The sequence below is a fragment of the Aspergillus udagawae genome, assembly GCF_001078395.1.
Source record: "Aspergillus udagawae IFM 46973 DNA, scaffold_9, whole genome shotgun sequence".
NCBI lineage: Eukaryota > Fungi > Ascomycota > Eurotiomycetes > Eurotiales > Aspergillaceae > Aspergillus > Aspergillus udagawae.
The window spans coordinates 1,637,705-1,654,092 of record NW_025091272.1 but is presented as its reverse complement, the minus strand read 5'-3'; the positions used below and the strand labels follow the sequence as shown (position 1 = coordinate 1,654,092).

At 48.7% G+C, this 16,388-nt stretch overlaps 5 protein-coding genes across 5 annotated transcripts; 4 read left to right on the top strand and 1 right to left on the bottom strand.

The window, feature by feature from the left end:
• Nucleotides 1–624: 624 nt before the first annotated feature.
• Nucleotides 625–1,905, top strand: Aud_010817 (uncharacterized protein; the record flags this gene model as incomplete). The annotated part of the gene is made up of 1 exon (XM_043295648.1): nucleotides 625–1,905. The coding sequence occupies one exon, from the start codon at nucleotides 625–627 to the stop codon at nucleotides 1,903–1,905; it is 1,281 nt and encodes a 426-aa protein (XP_043151583.1).
• Nucleotides 1,906–3,415: 1,510 nt separating this feature from the next.
• Aud_010816 (MFS transporter) lies at nucleotides 3,416–5,058 on the top strand (the record flags this gene model as incomplete). The annotated part of the gene is made up of 2 exons (XM_043295647.1): nucleotides 3,416–3,796; nucleotides 3,868–5,058. 2 exons carry the CDS (start codon nucleotides 3,416–3,418, stop codon nucleotides 5,056–5,058), a joined length of 1,572 nt encoding a protein of 523 aa, XP_043151582.1.
• Nucleotides 5,059–5,483: 425 nt separating this feature from the next.
• On the top strand, nucleotides 5,484–6,737 carry Aud_010815 (bZIP transcription factor; the record flags this gene model as incomplete). Its single annotated transcript, XM_043295646.1, has 1 exon — nucleotides 5,484–6,737. The coding sequence occupies one exon, from the start codon at nucleotides 5,484–5,486 to the stop codon at nucleotides 6,735–6,737; it is 1,254 nt and encodes a 417-aa protein (XP_043151581.1).
• Nucleotides 6,738–9,522: 2,785 nt separating this feature from the next.
• Nucleotides 9,523–10,072, top strand: Aud_010814 (DUF3602 domain-containing protein; the record flags this gene model as incomplete). The annotated part of the gene is made up of 3 exons (XM_043295645.1): nucleotides 9,523–9,562; nucleotides 9,640–9,843; nucleotides 9,912–10,072. The coding sequence occupies 3 exons, from the start codon at nucleotides 9,523–9,525 to the stop codon at nucleotides 10,070–10,072; spliced, it is 405 nt and encodes a 134-aa protein (XP_043151580.1).
• A 1,056-nt stretch (nucleotides 10,073–11,128) lies between these two features.
• On the bottom strand, nucleotides 11,129–12,124 carry Aud_010813 (uncharacterized protein; the record flags this gene model as incomplete). Its single annotated transcript, XM_043295644.1, has 1 exon — nucleotides 11,129–12,124. One exon carries the CDS (start codon nucleotides 12,122–12,124, stop codon nucleotides 11,129–11,131), a length of 996 nt encoding a protein of 331 aa, XP_043151579.1.
• Nucleotides 12,125–16,388: the final 4,264 nt, after the last annotated feature.

Below are 16,388 nucleotides of genomic sequence, written 5' to 3'. Positions count from 1 at the left end.
ACAGGCTTGCAAGAAAGTACCTAAGCAATCTTGCCTCAGCTGCAACTTGCAAGAACTCGTTCCAATGAAGTATGTTTTCTAGTTTCTCTGAGCATCGTGTCGACTAGTCAGTGAGGATGACATAAGGTTATGATTGATGATACATAACTGCAATATCTCAAAGCAAAGATCCTCCGTATCACTCTTTCATTAGGGAATCCTTCTGTACCTTTATAACGCCTAGACACAAAAATGACAATGGATATTGGACTATTGCCAGAACAAGCCGAGTCAACTGGCAAAGTGTCGGTCTGTGAAACAAGCCCTGGCCGTCCCTGAACCAGATTGGCTGCTGGTCCCGAAATGTCATAGTGGAGGACTTGAGCCTGTGGCTCAGGCACTCCACACAACCAATCAATCAGATATAAACATTGGTAGTTAGGGCCTCTTGGCTTTTCAGCCTGCACCATGAATTGCTCCATATTTGGGTGATCCTTTACCCTGTTGGGCTCAGGGTCTCAAGGTATTTTTGCGTCGAATTTCCCCTGCTCCTGCCACAAGGTGGAAGCGTGTCTGACTCCCCATGTTCCCCAGATCAAGTCACTTTCCTCAACAATCCCCTGCTTTCATCATGTGTGTGACGAGATGTTCCTCTTCAACAGAAACCAGAGACGTCTCCTAGTCTATTTCGCGGTTTTCTATTTTCTTCTCTTTATCTTTTGCCATTTCAACTCCGCGCGCGACCCTGGTTCGTACTTTTTCCGACCGGACGAAGGCTATCGGCCGCATTACAGCGTCAGGAGAATTCTAGAGTCGCGGCACTTCATATCTCGGTTCAACCAGTCAAGCGCACAACGAAAACAATCACTTCAAAATGGCACTCCAGGAGGACGCGATCCAACTATTTGTGCGGGTATTGTTACCGTGAAGCGCCCTATAGAGCAGAACCTCGACACGGCCGTTGGCTCACTACTTGATGGTTTATCGTGGGAGCAGCGCTCAAATATCGCGGTTCATGTTCTCTTTGCGCTCAGCAATCCTTCCGATCATCCAGATTATCAGCAACAATGGGCCTCGAATGTCATCGATCGCATCCTCACCTACAAGAACTCGGGCGCTGATGTGGACAAAATGGAACGATGGGAGAGGGAGAATATGATAAAGGACAAATCTCTTATCGATTATCAGCTCTCTCTAAAATCCTGTTACGAAGGCACAAAGGCGCCTTGGATTTTGCTGCTAGAGGACGACGTGGTAGCACAAAGGGAGTGGTACCGTCATACCATGAGAAGTCTGGAGACAATCAAACACTGGAGGTCTTACGGGAAGATCAAGGATTGGCTGTACCTGCGCCTCTTCTACACAGAAAAATTCCTGGGTTGGAATACGGAGGAGTGGCCCACTTATCTTATCTCAAGCCTTGCCGTTATCTCACTCGTGGCACTGACAGGCGTCTATGCGAGGCGACGTTCGCGGCTTATGCAAGGGGTATTGACGAACTCATTCCTTGCGGTAGCCTGTCTGCTGTGTGTTCCCCTACTTATTGGCCTGTATTTCCTGGCAGGCCGTGTGACAGTGCAGCCCATGCGGCCCGGCGTCCATCTCATGAACAGTCACGGATGTTGCTCGCAAGCACTTCTATTTCCTCGAGATAAAGCGCCCTTGCTGATCGACCATCTGGAGAAAATGCAAAGGACGAGACCGGAGCCCGTGGACAGTGCCATTGAGATTTTGGCCGACCAGGAAGGGTTGGACCGTTGGGCCATCTCGCCATCGCAAATGCAACATGTTGGTGCAGCTTCGTACAAGGAAAATCGCAAGTCATATGGGTTGGATGGGCCTTATACCGTCAAAGGCGCTCACGGTGTGTGGAGTATGAGCTTCGAAAAGGCGTATCAGCCGCCGTTTGATCCAGGTGCTTCTTGAATGAAGCCAAAGTTTCTCGAGCCGGATATCAGAGTGGTTGAGGAAGGCCCACAGTCGACACTTGTCACCATCCTCTCCTTGTCCTCAAAATCCCTGGCCCACTGATGTGCACCTGACCTTCTTAAGAAGCTACTCCGAATATCTCCAATCTCCGCTATGAAACTCACGCTGCTAGACCTTCAACAGTATCACTTTCACCTATGCAGCAGTACATCAAGGTCAAAGCCCCGTCATATAGATGGAACTGTTCATTGGATGACCTCGATGTACGCTTTGGCCGGGTATTCCTCCTGATGTTGACATGGATACAAAATTCATAACTGGGTATTCCTTTTGCTCGCCATCCTTGATGAGTAACCCTTCTCGGTGGGAAGGCTTCCATCTAAGGGAAGTGGTTTCTGTATTATCATAAGGCCACATTTTTAAATGATCTCAATGGGATCATTATGAAGGCAATCCTCGGCCGCAATCTTGCTGGAGACTAAAATGTAACAGTAACTGCAGCGGTATCTCAGCTAAGCGCTGCAATTACCTTATTCAGTCTCTCAACGAGCAACCTTGCAGGCTACATAGGTATATAAGCATGTGCACAGCATATGCATGCAGGATATCACGGAGTTAAACAACTATATGCTATTAGCCTGACAATACATATGAGCTCATCCTGACTTGATTAGTGCAGCAGCTGGACCAGAACATTAAGTAAATTTTATTAATATTACACCTTAGCACCAACCTTTGTCAACTGTAGGAGTTCTCAGGCACTCAGTCTTCTGAGGTGATGGCTATCCAGCAATGAATCAGTGGTCCACAACTGTCTGCCCGTGCATACGTTCATTGGTTGAATTAGATCTTGATGTGGGGAACTGAATCAGCGTTTTACCTGACCTTTAAAGTTGACGGCACTATCAAGTACGTGTTCCGTACTATTATGGCCATACCGATGGCTCATAGGGCAGCAGCCGGCATTTCATCTCAGTACCTATGTATCCCTTGAACTCGCTCAAAAACAGCCCGAGAGCTTCAAGGTCGTTGATCAGATCTTGATCTTCCACATGTGCATGATGATATGACTGGTAGAGGCGAGATTAGACTGAAGCCAGCATATGGAATCGCAATAGACCATGAATTTGATTACCACCTGCTGATCCAGCCATTATAATCGTTCATAACGGGTCCAGTTATACGCATAATAAGAGATTCAAATCATAGTTATGCACTTATGCTTGACGTTCGGATCACTTCCTACCATGTAGTAGTGCCTCATATAAGGTGATTGCAGATCGCCTTAAACTCTTATGATATGAGTCTTGTTTTTCTGGTCATTCTTAGTCCTTTTCTTCAACTTCTCCTCTTCCGTTTCCATCGTCAATCCGTCTTGGTCAAAGTTCTCTCATCCTGGGTAACCATCTTTTCCATTTCTGGCCACTGATCTGCGTCAAATTTCTTATAGCAGCTTTCTTTGTATACTACATTCCTTATTCTTTACTTGAGCCCTTGCTTCGTGGGTATGGAAGATCTCGAAAAGAACCGGCCGTCCAGTCCCTCTCCAACCGACGATACAAAGCAACCCGCACCATCACTACAGGAAGACCATACATCTGCTCAAGAAGCAGTCAGCTCACGGAACATCGAGACCAAACGTTTCCCAGAAACAGATCTCTCTCATGGGATTGTCGGATGGGATGGACAAAATGACCCTGCAAATCCCCAGAATTTCTCCTCGGGCCAAAAATGGGGTCTACTGGCACTCATGAGCTCTATCACCCTTATTTCACCACTTGCGTCGAGCATGTTTGCCCCCGCTGCAAGCTATGTGGCTGTTGACCTCGCAGTCACGAATGAGACTTTACTTTCCTTCAGCATTACAATCTTTTTGATTGGCTACACGGTGAGTAATCCGTCCGATCTACTCTGTCGCTGAGGAATACACGGGATAGGAACCTGATGAGAAAGTCATAGTTCGGTCCACTGCTTATAGCACCTATGAGCGAGATCTATGGCCGAAGAATAGTGCTCAGTTGCGCCAACTGGTTCTTCGTCGTCTGGCAGATCGGGTGTGCCCTCGCTCCCAACATTGAGTCTCTCATTGTGTTTCGGCTCTTTTCCGGAGTAGGCGGTTGCGGCTGCATTACCCTCGGAGCAGGTGTCATTGCTGATCTGTTCCCCGTCGAGCAGCGCGGGATGGCAACATCGATCTGGAGCCTGGGTCCGCTGATCGGCCCTGTCATCGGGCCTATCTGTGGTGGTTTCGTAGGTGAAGAAATTGGCTGGCGCTGGATCTTCTGGATTCTACTGATTGCAAGTGGAGTCATCTCATTTGGAATCGAGTGTCTGAACCGTGAGACATATGCTCCCGTGCTTATACGGTGGAAGACAGCCAAACTGGCCAAAGAGCTGGGTCGTACAGATTTGCGCAGTGCATACGAACCTGACAACCAAGGCGTATCTGTGGCGTCGACCCTGAAGTTGGGACTTATGCGACCTGTGCTGCTATTCTTCAAGTCGCCCATCGTCCTTCTGCTTTCGATCTACATGTCTCTCACCTACGCCCTGTTATATCTCTTTTTCACCACCATACCCGCAGTTTTCCAAATGCAATACGGGTTCAGTACGGGCCTCTCTGGACTCGCCTACTTAGGCATCGGCATTGGTTTCTTTATCGGCCTCGCGCTCATTGCTCTCACAAATGACAAAATCTTGATGAAAATGACAGCACAAAACGGGGGCAAGTCGGAGCCTGAGATGCGCTTACCCACTATGATTTTCTTTTCCTGCTTCTTGCCCGTGAGCTTCTTCTGGTACGGATGGTCTGCAGCCAAGCATGTGCATTGGATCGTGCCTATCATCGGCATGTGCCCGTTTGGCATCTCGATGATGGGCTTGTTCATGCCAATCCAGACGTATGTCATTGATTGCTATCCTGCGTATGCGGCTTCCGCAAATGCTATCTTGACTGCTACACGATCATTGGTGGGTGCGTTGCTGCCCCTTGCCGGGCCTAGTATGTTTAACAGTCTAGGCCTGGGCTGGGGAAATTCTTTGCTAGGATTCATTGCTCTAGCGTTTGTGCCGATCCCCATCTTCTTCACCAGATACGGTAAGGCTATAAGGGAGAAATTTCCGGTCAATTTTGATGGGAGGAAAGCTTAAAGGGGAACTGACGGACGCTGGCTGGCTCTACGATTGACTGCGAGTGGTAGATATCGGGTGAAAACGAGTGGCTGATTTGATTATATATGTAATTCGTGTGTTGCTCGACAACGACAGCGAGACGGATGTTCATTTGCTTCAATAGACTTATAGACATTAATTCTGAATGTCAACGAACTGCATATAGAGACTATTCTCATGTTCAAGCCACAGCCACAAAATAACTTCCGGAAAGCAGGTAGTCAAATGAGTGTCATGCACAATTCTTTATGCATGCATAGATTTATCCATTATTCCCGGCCTAATGGGTCCATAAATCTAGGTCCATATAAGTCCGTAACCACGCTCCTTAAAAGTGCTTTTGCCTTCCCACCTATTTTCTCTGCATATGGTCAAAATGTTCCTAGACTCTTTAAGCGATCATAATGGTATCAAACCGCCATAACGCATCATTAACTTCCTCGGAAAAGAAACGTCTCCGAGACAGGAGAGCCCAAGAAAATCTTCGAAAGAAACGAGAGAACCGTATCAAATACCTCGAAGAACGGCTGAAATTCTGTGAGACGCATCATGGAGCTTCATTAATGCAGCAGCTGCTTACGGCTGTCGATAGCCTTCGTCGAGAAAATGAGTTGTTGCGGGCCCGACAGGACCGATTGCGGAACATGATTGCGTCCTGGGATGCAGATGAGATTGGAGCAGCATCCTCGGTGACATCCCAGCAACCGCGACGGTTGGACAATGTAGGGTCTGACGTCATTCTAAGGACTGCATGTCAGTGCGATCAGAGGGGAAAGGAATTAGCAGCAACTCCAAATTCAGTTGCCAACTTCGAGATACCAGATCTTAATTCTCAGAATGAGACCTTTACTCGAACGACTGGACTGACTCTAGAGTATGCTGGAGCTGATCCTGGACTTGGTCATCTCAACGGCGTACAACGAGTTGAAGCTACTGTACCAGACATACCCCCAGCCATTCAACTGCCCGAATTACCTCATTCTTCCGCTGTCCAGGCTCTGCCTAGCACTGTTCCCGCTTGGTGTCTGGTCCCAATGAACGAGTACGGGCATGACCCGTCCTTGGTGCCAGCCACAGCGCCATGGCTCACCCGTCCAGAACTCGTCATTGCTTGTCCGCCTGTCCCAGCCCCGTTAGACCTTCTCCACGGGACTCGGCGCAACTACTTGGCCAACGAGATCCACTGTGCCATTCGACGGCGAGCAATTCGCGATGCGGAATGCGTCGCACTGGGCTGGCTGGGCTATGTCTATAGTAAATGGCGTGTCTCTCCCAACCCCGCGACGTTTGCGCGCCTTGCACCTTTCCAACAACCAGTCATGACGCAGATCCAGCAGGGTCACCCGACAGCATTGGATATGGTAATTTGGCCGCAGCTGAGGGTCAATATCATCAGAAACTGGACCAAGTACGACTTCGCTGAACTCATGGGCTATCTGGGCTGTTGCACCAAAGTGCGCTGGCCGTGGGGTAAGGATATGCTGGAGCGTGATGCGGATGATAATCTGCAGATTCGTCAGGAGTTTTTCGAAGTGTTTACCCGTGAGAGCGGATGGGGCTTGACGTCGGAGTTTATTGATAAATATCCGGAGCTAATGGAAGGGCTGGATGTCGAGGCTTTACGGTTTCGGATGATTCTTCCGAGTGAAGTAGAGTAAATCGGCTGTGGCACGTCAGTTCATCTGTTCTTGACGGCAGACCAAAATTGGTCGTCTCGCGGGATGTCAGGAGCCATCCAGAAGCAACTTTACACCCAATCGTTCGAGGTCCAATGGGGATGAAACAGATCTTCAAGATTTGAAAGGATATCGGGCTTTGTGCAAGAGCATTGAATAGTTGGAAATGGGAATTGAGAACTCCTGCCCCCAAGAGCTCGAAGTCGAGGCTATCACACTGTGCGCATTAAAATCTCAATCAATGGCAACTTCATCGTTTATGATGAACAACTCAGTCGCTTGCCAAAGGGCGTCTTGACAATTATGTCCCCCTCTCACCGTGAGCACGTCCCAGCAGCCAGAAGCCCTCGATATGCGGTCCCTTCTGATAAAACCCTTAAACCAAGCCTTCCAAATAGGGCGGCAAGTATTCACAAAGATGAAATAGTGAGGGTAATGATTTGACAGATGCTTAGACGATGCCATTCGATGTAGGAAAGAGCAGCTGTGCTCATTGTGCGGGCTGGTGAATTGATAACTAATTTATATACTTCACTACCGAACAACCTCACCCTGCTCTGTGTGAATGTTTTTACAAAGACGTCGACCACCCATGCAAGGGGCCAGGAGAATCACTTTTATCTAGTTGGGATCACAGAACATACAACGACTATGTGGTCCAGATATCAGGCAGATCCTCGCTGCGCCTTAAATCCCCAAAGGTTGCTTTCTGTTTCTAGATAACCTTCGCCTTTTACGTGAAATGCTCCCTTCTGCGGTTCGCGTGGAGGGTCTTCGTGAGTGGCTTCGTCGTTTTTCAAGCGAGTTCGGCAACTTGAGACTACCTTACGACGTCCTCGAAGATCAGAAGAGGCTCATCCAAGCCAGCCGTTGGGACAAACCGGCATCAACCAACGACTAATTCGCCCTTAGGAGAAGCACTTCCTTGCTGGGAGCTCGCAAAAGGTACACTGCGAGTTTATGTCTACTCAGGACATGCCAGCTCCGCCGAACAGTGGCCTGTCACTGGTACTTGAGGTAAACTATACACTTCTGTTTCGATTAGAGCCATTTATCTCAAGTTCTCAACTAACGGATAGCAGCGGTCGGTATGATCCGATTACCAGCAGCATTGCCTGCTCTCATCCATGATGATCTATATGATCTGTACCACTCACTGTATACATGTGCGAGCAATAGATTGGTACCATTTCCTTCACATACGACCCAGTCGCATCAAGCATTCTCCTGTTCCCCGCTGGCTTTCTCCATGATCTCTCCTTAGCCACCACGGAAGTTCACTCAAAGGATCTTCCACGTATTCCCTGATCACACCACACGCGTGGTTGGTAGGGGCAGCTGCAAGGACGTTCTCGATGGCCAGCCAGTTTTTACCATTGGCCTTAATATTGCCACAGGCAACATTATCCCAAGGTCTGGATATGGACTCTCGGAGAGAGCCCAGAGAGCAATCGCCGAGGGGTCCCAGTACTTGTGGGACAGAGAGGCGCTATCCCATCTCTATCCTGAGGAGGATGGAGAATGATGGACAGAACGTGCCTTGCTGTTTGTTGCCAGAGTTTCGAGACACCGCTGTACTCCCGAGCATATCTGGAAGATAATCGTCGTGGGCGTGCCTCCAGAATACTCCAGCAGGCCCCTCCCGGGTCAAAGGGGTTTCTTGTTGCCAGCAGATGTCAGAGCAGCCCAGATTTTGTGTGATGAGCCAGAAATCTCTGCTGCCCCTGGGACTTAGGTCGTTTTCCTCCATCGTTGACGACATATGGATAGGCAGCAGATAGTGGCTCAGATTAGCAAATACTACGACCTAAGTTGGCCGCCGCATCTCGCAGGATGCGACCCCAGACCGTATGCAATCCCAGGGTGCCCTGTCTTTTCTTTAGTCCAACATCCCTTTTCCTGGTAGTGCAAGACCAGGTTTGGGCCCGAGTTCGAGCCGGGTAAAGCGTTAACTCCAGACTTGGTGTGCGAAGGCGACATACGACCGGTCACTGCTAGGCTCTGTATGAAAAGGCTTTAAGGCCAATTTTAGTTACGACCTGCATTTCCTGCCTTGAGCACCCTCGGGGCTTTTGGCACTATGTGGGGAGGTCCACGACTATGAGGCTACGTATGACCGGAAATCGCGGGGGAGAGAACCCACGCGCAGGAAAGAAATTTCAGCGGTGGGTCGAAGAGCAGCGGGTGTCAGCCACAAAAGCGACCCGAGGTCCTTTGTCCCGTCTGTGTACGGTAAAGTGTAGTAGCTGCACGGTGTACTCCGTAGTTCCTGTTTTCCCGAGAGCGCGTAAACATGGCAAAGGTAGAGAGGTAAAGAAGGAATAGAATGGTTGAGGAGAAGAGCTCGATTGACAAGGAGGAGCGTAGATGACGCCAACGGACACAATGGGCGCCAAGCCAGTAGATGCCATATTTCCGCCGATGAGGGGGAAATGTGCAAAGGGCACAAGGGCAAGCTTGAAAGGATGCTTTCTTGGCTGCGGTCATCCCGACAAGGAAAAAAGCAATCAGCAGACCTCCGCGCAAAATTTTTACCTTTGCCACGATTTCGAGATCATCATTTCAATTTTCAACTTTGCTCCGTTGTCAAAGAACCTATTCTTCCCCACGAGCAGTCAATCCAAGCCCTCGACAGCGAAAAAAGTCTTCTCGCTTCCCCTCGGTCCCCAAGAACAGACCGCCTGCGCTAAATTCCGCCGGGCTCCCATCACACTTGCTCGCTGCTCGTTCCCAATCGCGCGATCGCAAATTCATAACATCAATCGCAATGGCCGGTCGAAACGTTTCTCACGGCCGTGGAGGCGCAGGTAAGAGATTTGCTCGTCTGCCGTGCAGCGCACTTTTCTTCTCTTCCCAGTTGAGCTAACATCGGTCCCCTCACCAGGAAACATCTACTCCACCGCAAACCCCACCCCAGCAAAGGATCTCATCACACCGACAATCAAGCAAGATACCTTCACAACCGGTCGCGGCGGCTCAGGCAACATGGTCCAGTATGACCCCGAGCGTCCGGAAATCGCGCGCGAGCTGCAGGATGTAGAATCGCCGCCGCAGCGAGTGGAGGAAGCCCCGCACCATACGGGACGGGGTAGGTTCTGCCTTTCCCTTTCGCCTGCGCATTGACGGCATGGTTGAGCTGACTGATGGTTGTTCTAGGTGGTGCTGCGAATGCGTATGTTCCGTCTCCCGAGGAGGAGAAGAAGGTCCGCGAGCGGGAAGAGGAGAATCTGCAACGGGTTCGGACCGCATCCAGAGACCGTTTGAAAGATGTCAAACAAGCTAGTGAGAAGCGCTCGGGTTCATCATCTTCGCAATGAGGTGATACCTTATATAAGGTTGATTCTGAAGTTTTCACGGTTTTGGATTCGTCGTGCGAAGTCTGGACCTGATTTGATGCTGTCAACAGCATTGTCTCCCAGAACGCCCAACGAACCTATCTCATATTTGGAGAAAATCAAAAGTACTGCTGGCGGTGCTTGGTGTCCCATCAAAATGACTGGGAACTGCGTTTGGGCAGGGTTGTTTTGAAAACTGAATTCTGCTCGGATGTATTTCTTTTGCTCTTCCTGCTCGGTCGGTTGTTTTCTTCGCTTCTTTTCTTGCTCCATCCTTTTTACTTTTATATCTTCTTGTAATTGGATAATACCCTTGTCTGAAAATCAAATGTCGAATGAAGGAGCGCTGTTCTTTCTTGAATTGGGTTATCCTTGGCACGGAATAGATTCAGTTCTTCATCTTTAGTGAGATGGTGGAGTTTCGGACGGTCTTTTCCTTGTCTATATATCGCCTGAGACTATCTCAGCATTAATACAAGGCGCTAGTTGAAGCTCCAATAAAACCCCGGATGCTTATCACCATACTTTGTTGCTTTTTCTGCACTATTTACCAATCAAGGGTCTGGGTGGATTTCTTCCACATAACTCAAGCGATTTTCAATGTAATTATAATTTGCTAGACCCTGTAGCTGCTCATTATCGTAAATATGTTGAGGATGTAATAAAGCCAATATCGGCCGGTATCTATGTACACAACAAATGGCCCGAGATCGGTCCCCATTGTTCTCCGGGCATAGGTAGCATGGGGGATGCAAACTAAGCACAAGACATAAGGTGCGAAATATGTCGGCGCAGTTTCTTATGGAAGAATGCTGTGGAATGACCTAAGGACACGTCAAAGGTCCCAGTGCTGACTTTGAGTGGTGCGAATGTGAGCTTGTCCCTGATCTCTCATCGCTACCAAGGTATCGTCGTGACATTGCCAGTAGGCATGGGCTTCGACCGCGGAGTGGGTTTGGGGTGTTGCAGTGCCTTAAGACACCAACTAAGCCGGAAGTGACGGCGATCGTGACGTGGACAACAGAATCCTTGCTGTTGTCAAGTTGGTGGAATATAACAGCCGGTAGCATCCAATACCCAACTAATGGATTGTCGCCATTGAGAGTCCAGGAGTCGACCTATTTGTTGTATGATTCGTGTACCCCACTCGCCCATCCACCAGCGGCTTCTCATAAAATGGAGAACCACGGCATAATGAGCCAGGATGACCAGGGCGAACGGATGTCGTTCATGCACTAGGTCTATAAACCTCGGTGGAATATGGGACATCCACTGGAACGCCACGATTGAAGCTTCCTTGCCTTGCGCGAGTTTTTCTAGAGACTCCCCCAGCTGGCCGATGGTTGCCTCAAACATCTCTCTTTCGTGCTTCGGGTTCCGGTTGGCCAGCTGTGAGTTCGTCATTGATAAGGACATGATAGCAAGCCGCGAAGTGTCGGGCATCTTGGGGCCACATTCGTCCTTTTCTAGTAACGGCTTCAATTCACCGCTCCTAACTTTGTCAGCGATCTGAGCCAGGACATTCATGGAGTTCCTTGCAATTTGGAAAGCCTGGCAAAGATCATCCAGCGCGGTGTTTGTTTGGCTTTGTCCGGCAATCAGTGGAAACGCCAGTGAAGATATGGTCAGGAGACTGCTTAAAGCAAAAACTGCATCGCAATTCGATTGGTCGATATTCGTGAACGTCTCTTTGAAGCCTAACAGAGCCAGGTCTTTATGTTTTTTTGCCGTTTTCATATATCGTTCGTGCAAGCTTCCTCCTGTTGAGGAAGCCAGATGCAATGCGGACAGCGCGAGGATACTATGCATTAGGGCCGGATGCTGCATTGCTTCGCGTGGAATGGCAGTTTGCCAAATACTCTCAACATTGCTATTATGAGAGATTGACCGGTATGTTTTAGTACACCACTGCATCATCAACTCCAGATCGTGGACGTTGAGGTTGTCTTTGGCATCGTTGGGACCTGTGGGACTCATCTGGCTCTGGGACTGAGCGACATAAGTCAAAACGGAGACAGATGGTAATGAGTCCATTGACGCTCGATTCTGTGTCGATGTAGAGCGTGAATATTTCCAGGATGGCATATAGTGGCATATTATATCCCGCTTCAAGCAATGAGAACATCGGGGATGCTGCTTCCCACACTGTCTGAGTCAGTTAAAACCTAGAAAGGACCAATGGCATGAGAAATTAAGGCGAATTAGATCCATAAATAAAGGGAAGAAAAAGCCCCGTCCGGACACAAACATTTCCCCAGGCACCGAGGCTCTCAGCTTCCCTGTCAGGGTCATGTACACCATGCAGTCCGGGGGGCTAAGAGGCATCATCGACAAGAATAGAAACGCCATAGGTCTTGGAAGAACAACGCCATCGAGTATCACACATACCTTGACCCGCCGGCTTCTGCATTGAATACAGCCATGACCCCGGCGCAGAGAGTTCCTAGCACTTGTTGTCGGAGGCATCGCGCAAGCCAGCTCCGTCGTCTGAGCCACACAACAATTTTCTAATGATTGAGGCTCAAGAGCTCGATATAATTTCCTGGTGAATCGCCTCCACAATTGTCTTGGTATCAAAGAGCGTCAGGGATGTCCACGAATCAACCCACCAACGCATCGAAGGCACCAGTGCTGGGGTCTGGTATTTAATCTATTTTGACTTCGCACCCGAAAGCACGAGTTAGACCCAGTCAACGGGCTAACGAACGGATTTTCAGGCTCAGTGGGTCTGAGATCGATCGCCGTCTCAACAGTTACCAAAACTGATACTCCTCTCCGACGCTCTGCTGTGACAGAATGAGTAAATGCCTCCTACGCCGTACATGTCGCCGCACCGGCTGCGTTCGGATTTACTGGACCCTGGATGGACAGATACATGCATCATGCACTCGATACTGAGTCCTGGTAGAGATTGGCATTTACCGTTGCAGGGAGAGTCCCGCGGATCGAACCACATTGGCCGTACTAGGAAGGAGGAGGACAACTCCTGAATGGAAGGAGTTGGTTAGGAATCTCAGGAACCTACTCCGTACCCCTTGACACCTATGATTGACACCATTACAGATCTGTGTCCTAACCAAACCCTTGCTAACAACAACGGATAAGACCCAACAGACAATAATGCTATCAATTCTGACGAAAGCTGGAATGCAGATCGGATTGACTATTAACAATTATCGAATATATCGATCATCAGAGCAGAATATCTAGTTTCGCCAATCGGCTACCTCCGTGTTCCCCTTTAAAAAACGATTCCTACAAATTTCCGTCATCCATATATTTTCGCATTATTTAATCATGATACACATGATACTTCAACTAGTTAACGCTATCGACTCGCATATCATTGAGTGATCGTCACATACATCCCAATTCCTCGTCATGCCATCTTCGGACAATCCACCTGCAACTCCACTTGTTCGTTGTTCCACTGGCGGGACCTAGAAGCCATAAATACTAATCCGGCGGGCTCTCCACCTTGGCGCTATCCTTATCGGAGTTTGGAGCCAAACTTGCTTTTACCTTTTCGGGTAATTAGTACTCTTGGGCTCCCTTGATCTACCATCATTGGATCAACGTCTCTAGTTCTCTGACTTGGTCGGCTTCCGCGGAGGGTGGATTTGTCCGTTTAAAGGAAACGCCGTGAATTAGGAGTCGCAATTCTGATTGATTTGATTGTTCAGTGCTGAGTATGCTCACGCGTGAGTGAGCTAACCTGACTATGTCAGGGACTACTAATTCACATACGATCAAGGTTGACATGTGCATTATTTGCAGAGTCCATTCCAGAGGTCAACGCACACTTTCAGCTTCAGACACGCTCCGCACCTTGTTCCACCATCTTCCAGAAAGCGCATGCGACAGCTCCTGAGCCAAGGAATATGACAAATGACGGCGCATTCCGCCCTTTAGTTACTTTATATCATTGAAATCCATATGACAGTACTCGCACCAACAAAGCCAGCAACTAGCAACTCGAAGTAAAATTGTGTGTCATCGGTGATTTCACGCAAGACCATACATATCCCTGTCATTCTTGGGACCAGTACTGGTTCTTCGGGACAACGGAAAATGCAAGGCGACCTAAGCTTGGAGCTTACCAATCTTGAGACTCCGTCGCATTCGCTGAAGGGAAAAGCGACAGCCTTCTACGCACTGTCTGTGGCTCCATGTGGTGTCCAATGTTCGATGACAATTGGCGATATCTTCCTACAGCTGCCGTGTTCGCCTGGGCTCCTCTGAGACCATTCCTGAGAGGGGAAAAGGACAGTTTCCATGTATTTCCCATCAACAGGCACATGCCTTTACTCATTACTCACAATCTCAAACCCTTGCGAGCGGTATTTGAACATCCCTCCATTTACCAGAAGGAGAATCACCAGCCAGACCTATAACTATTTGTAGTAAGAATGATCCAGGCTAAGTACGTGTCAAAGAAATGCGGTGTCGTGCGGGATTTGCTTTCGGCTAATAAAGCGCTCTCGAAATCATTGTCAGTTGACCCTTTCGAGATTTGTTTCCTTGAAAAAGATAATGGGCATAATAGAACGAGGGAATGACAATGGCCATTTTGAGGAATCTGTCTGTGAATGAACGCCGATCTCACAAGCAACAACTTAATCATGAACTATGTTTCCATTTAAGGTTGAATAGACTTATCGATAGTGCTCGCGTCTCAATCATATATTCTGCCAAACGAGCGATTTTGACTCCAGAGCAATATATTATGCGGCGAATGACGGAATTTCCACGGTGGATTTGTTGTCGCCATTCTCCTGGATTACTTGTGAATCTCACTGACGAATTTTCCGATCTATTCGTTGTTTTCGGTTTCCAGCCTTCTAAATAGCGGCACTCTAGGGAAAGCGTTAGCCTAACTTACCCTTGAACTCCTACTGACCCAGCTTGCTTCTTCGAGTACCATCGACTTCCGTTTCATCGGTCGTCGTTGAGCCCAAGGGCAAGAAGAGTCTTTGCGAGGTGCCGCTCCTCAAAAAGGTCTTGCAAGAGCGTGATAATAAGATACAATTGAAGTGTCTCACGTGGTGAGCATCAGGCCCACAGGCCTGTAAACTCAAAGATGAATTTCAAAGCACGTACCTGTCTTGACTTTGATTGCTGAGAACTTAACCGTGCTAATAGCTGAGCTGTGCAAACCTTAGGATATAACCCCTCGGTCAAAGAGTCATCGGTCTACTCAAAAAACTCATATGCCTCCGCCTTGTCACGAGTATGGCAGGAGTTCCGGTTTTCGTCCAAGCTGGGCTTCGGGTAGTGGTGAGCTAGAGCACCAAGAGGCTCGCAAGACAAACTTACTTTCGATACCCATCTTTGGCATACATAGGTATGGCGAAAGCCTTTGAAATTCTTAAACTGAGCACTCCAGTCGGGTCGGCAGAGGGACCCTCTGAGATAACCAACAGTCTTAGGCTCGGCCGGTTCTTGTGACGAGCCGTGAAGCTTGAAGGTCTATGAAACCCGGTTCTTGAGAGAAACGACATGCTCCGGGGTCATATCAACAGACTTCTTTCTCAGTGTCACAACCATGGATTTTGCTAAAAGAGAAGCTGTCAACCCGCCACGAACTCTCTCATCGATCACAAATCGACCATTCATACTGCAGCCATGTTACCAGTGCCTCTTCTTGTAGGCGAGGCCAGAGTTATCGGAAGGCCTTGCCCGTTATTCTTTGACAGTCCAATAGGATGCCCCTCTAGGTGTTTCTGTTTCTTTGTTTCTCCACCTAGGCATCACCAACTTGATGAGTGACCAGGTCCAGCATTGCTTGGTATAGTTAACTCTCACTGGAAGAGAAGGAGAAGATACAAAGGAGATCTAACGTTGTGCCGTACTGCCCTGATTCAATCGTTATTGGACTAGGCTCGTATTCCGCACACGTGCCGAGACCTCAAACATCTTCTCGACGCCATCGTCGACAACTAACTCGGTTCAGATTGCTCCATCAGGCGTAAGCTCTAACACATAAAGTATCTCTCAATACAAATCCTGCGGTATGGGAATCCTCTTGGCGCAACTGCATTCGATCCAATGACGAACACATCATCGCGGCGTCTGATTTTGTGGAGAGCTGGAAGGACATCATTTGGTGAGGTCTCCGTGAATGGTCCCTGGAAAGATGAAACGCATTGCCGGTTTTCCCTCTCAGATCGGGATTTGATTATAGAAACGATTGACAGGAGAATTATTTGCTATTTGGCAACTACTGATGATATGAGCTACCTAAGGCCATGATGAGCTGTTTCCTCTTGGGAAAACCACTGTACTCTTGGCAAAATTG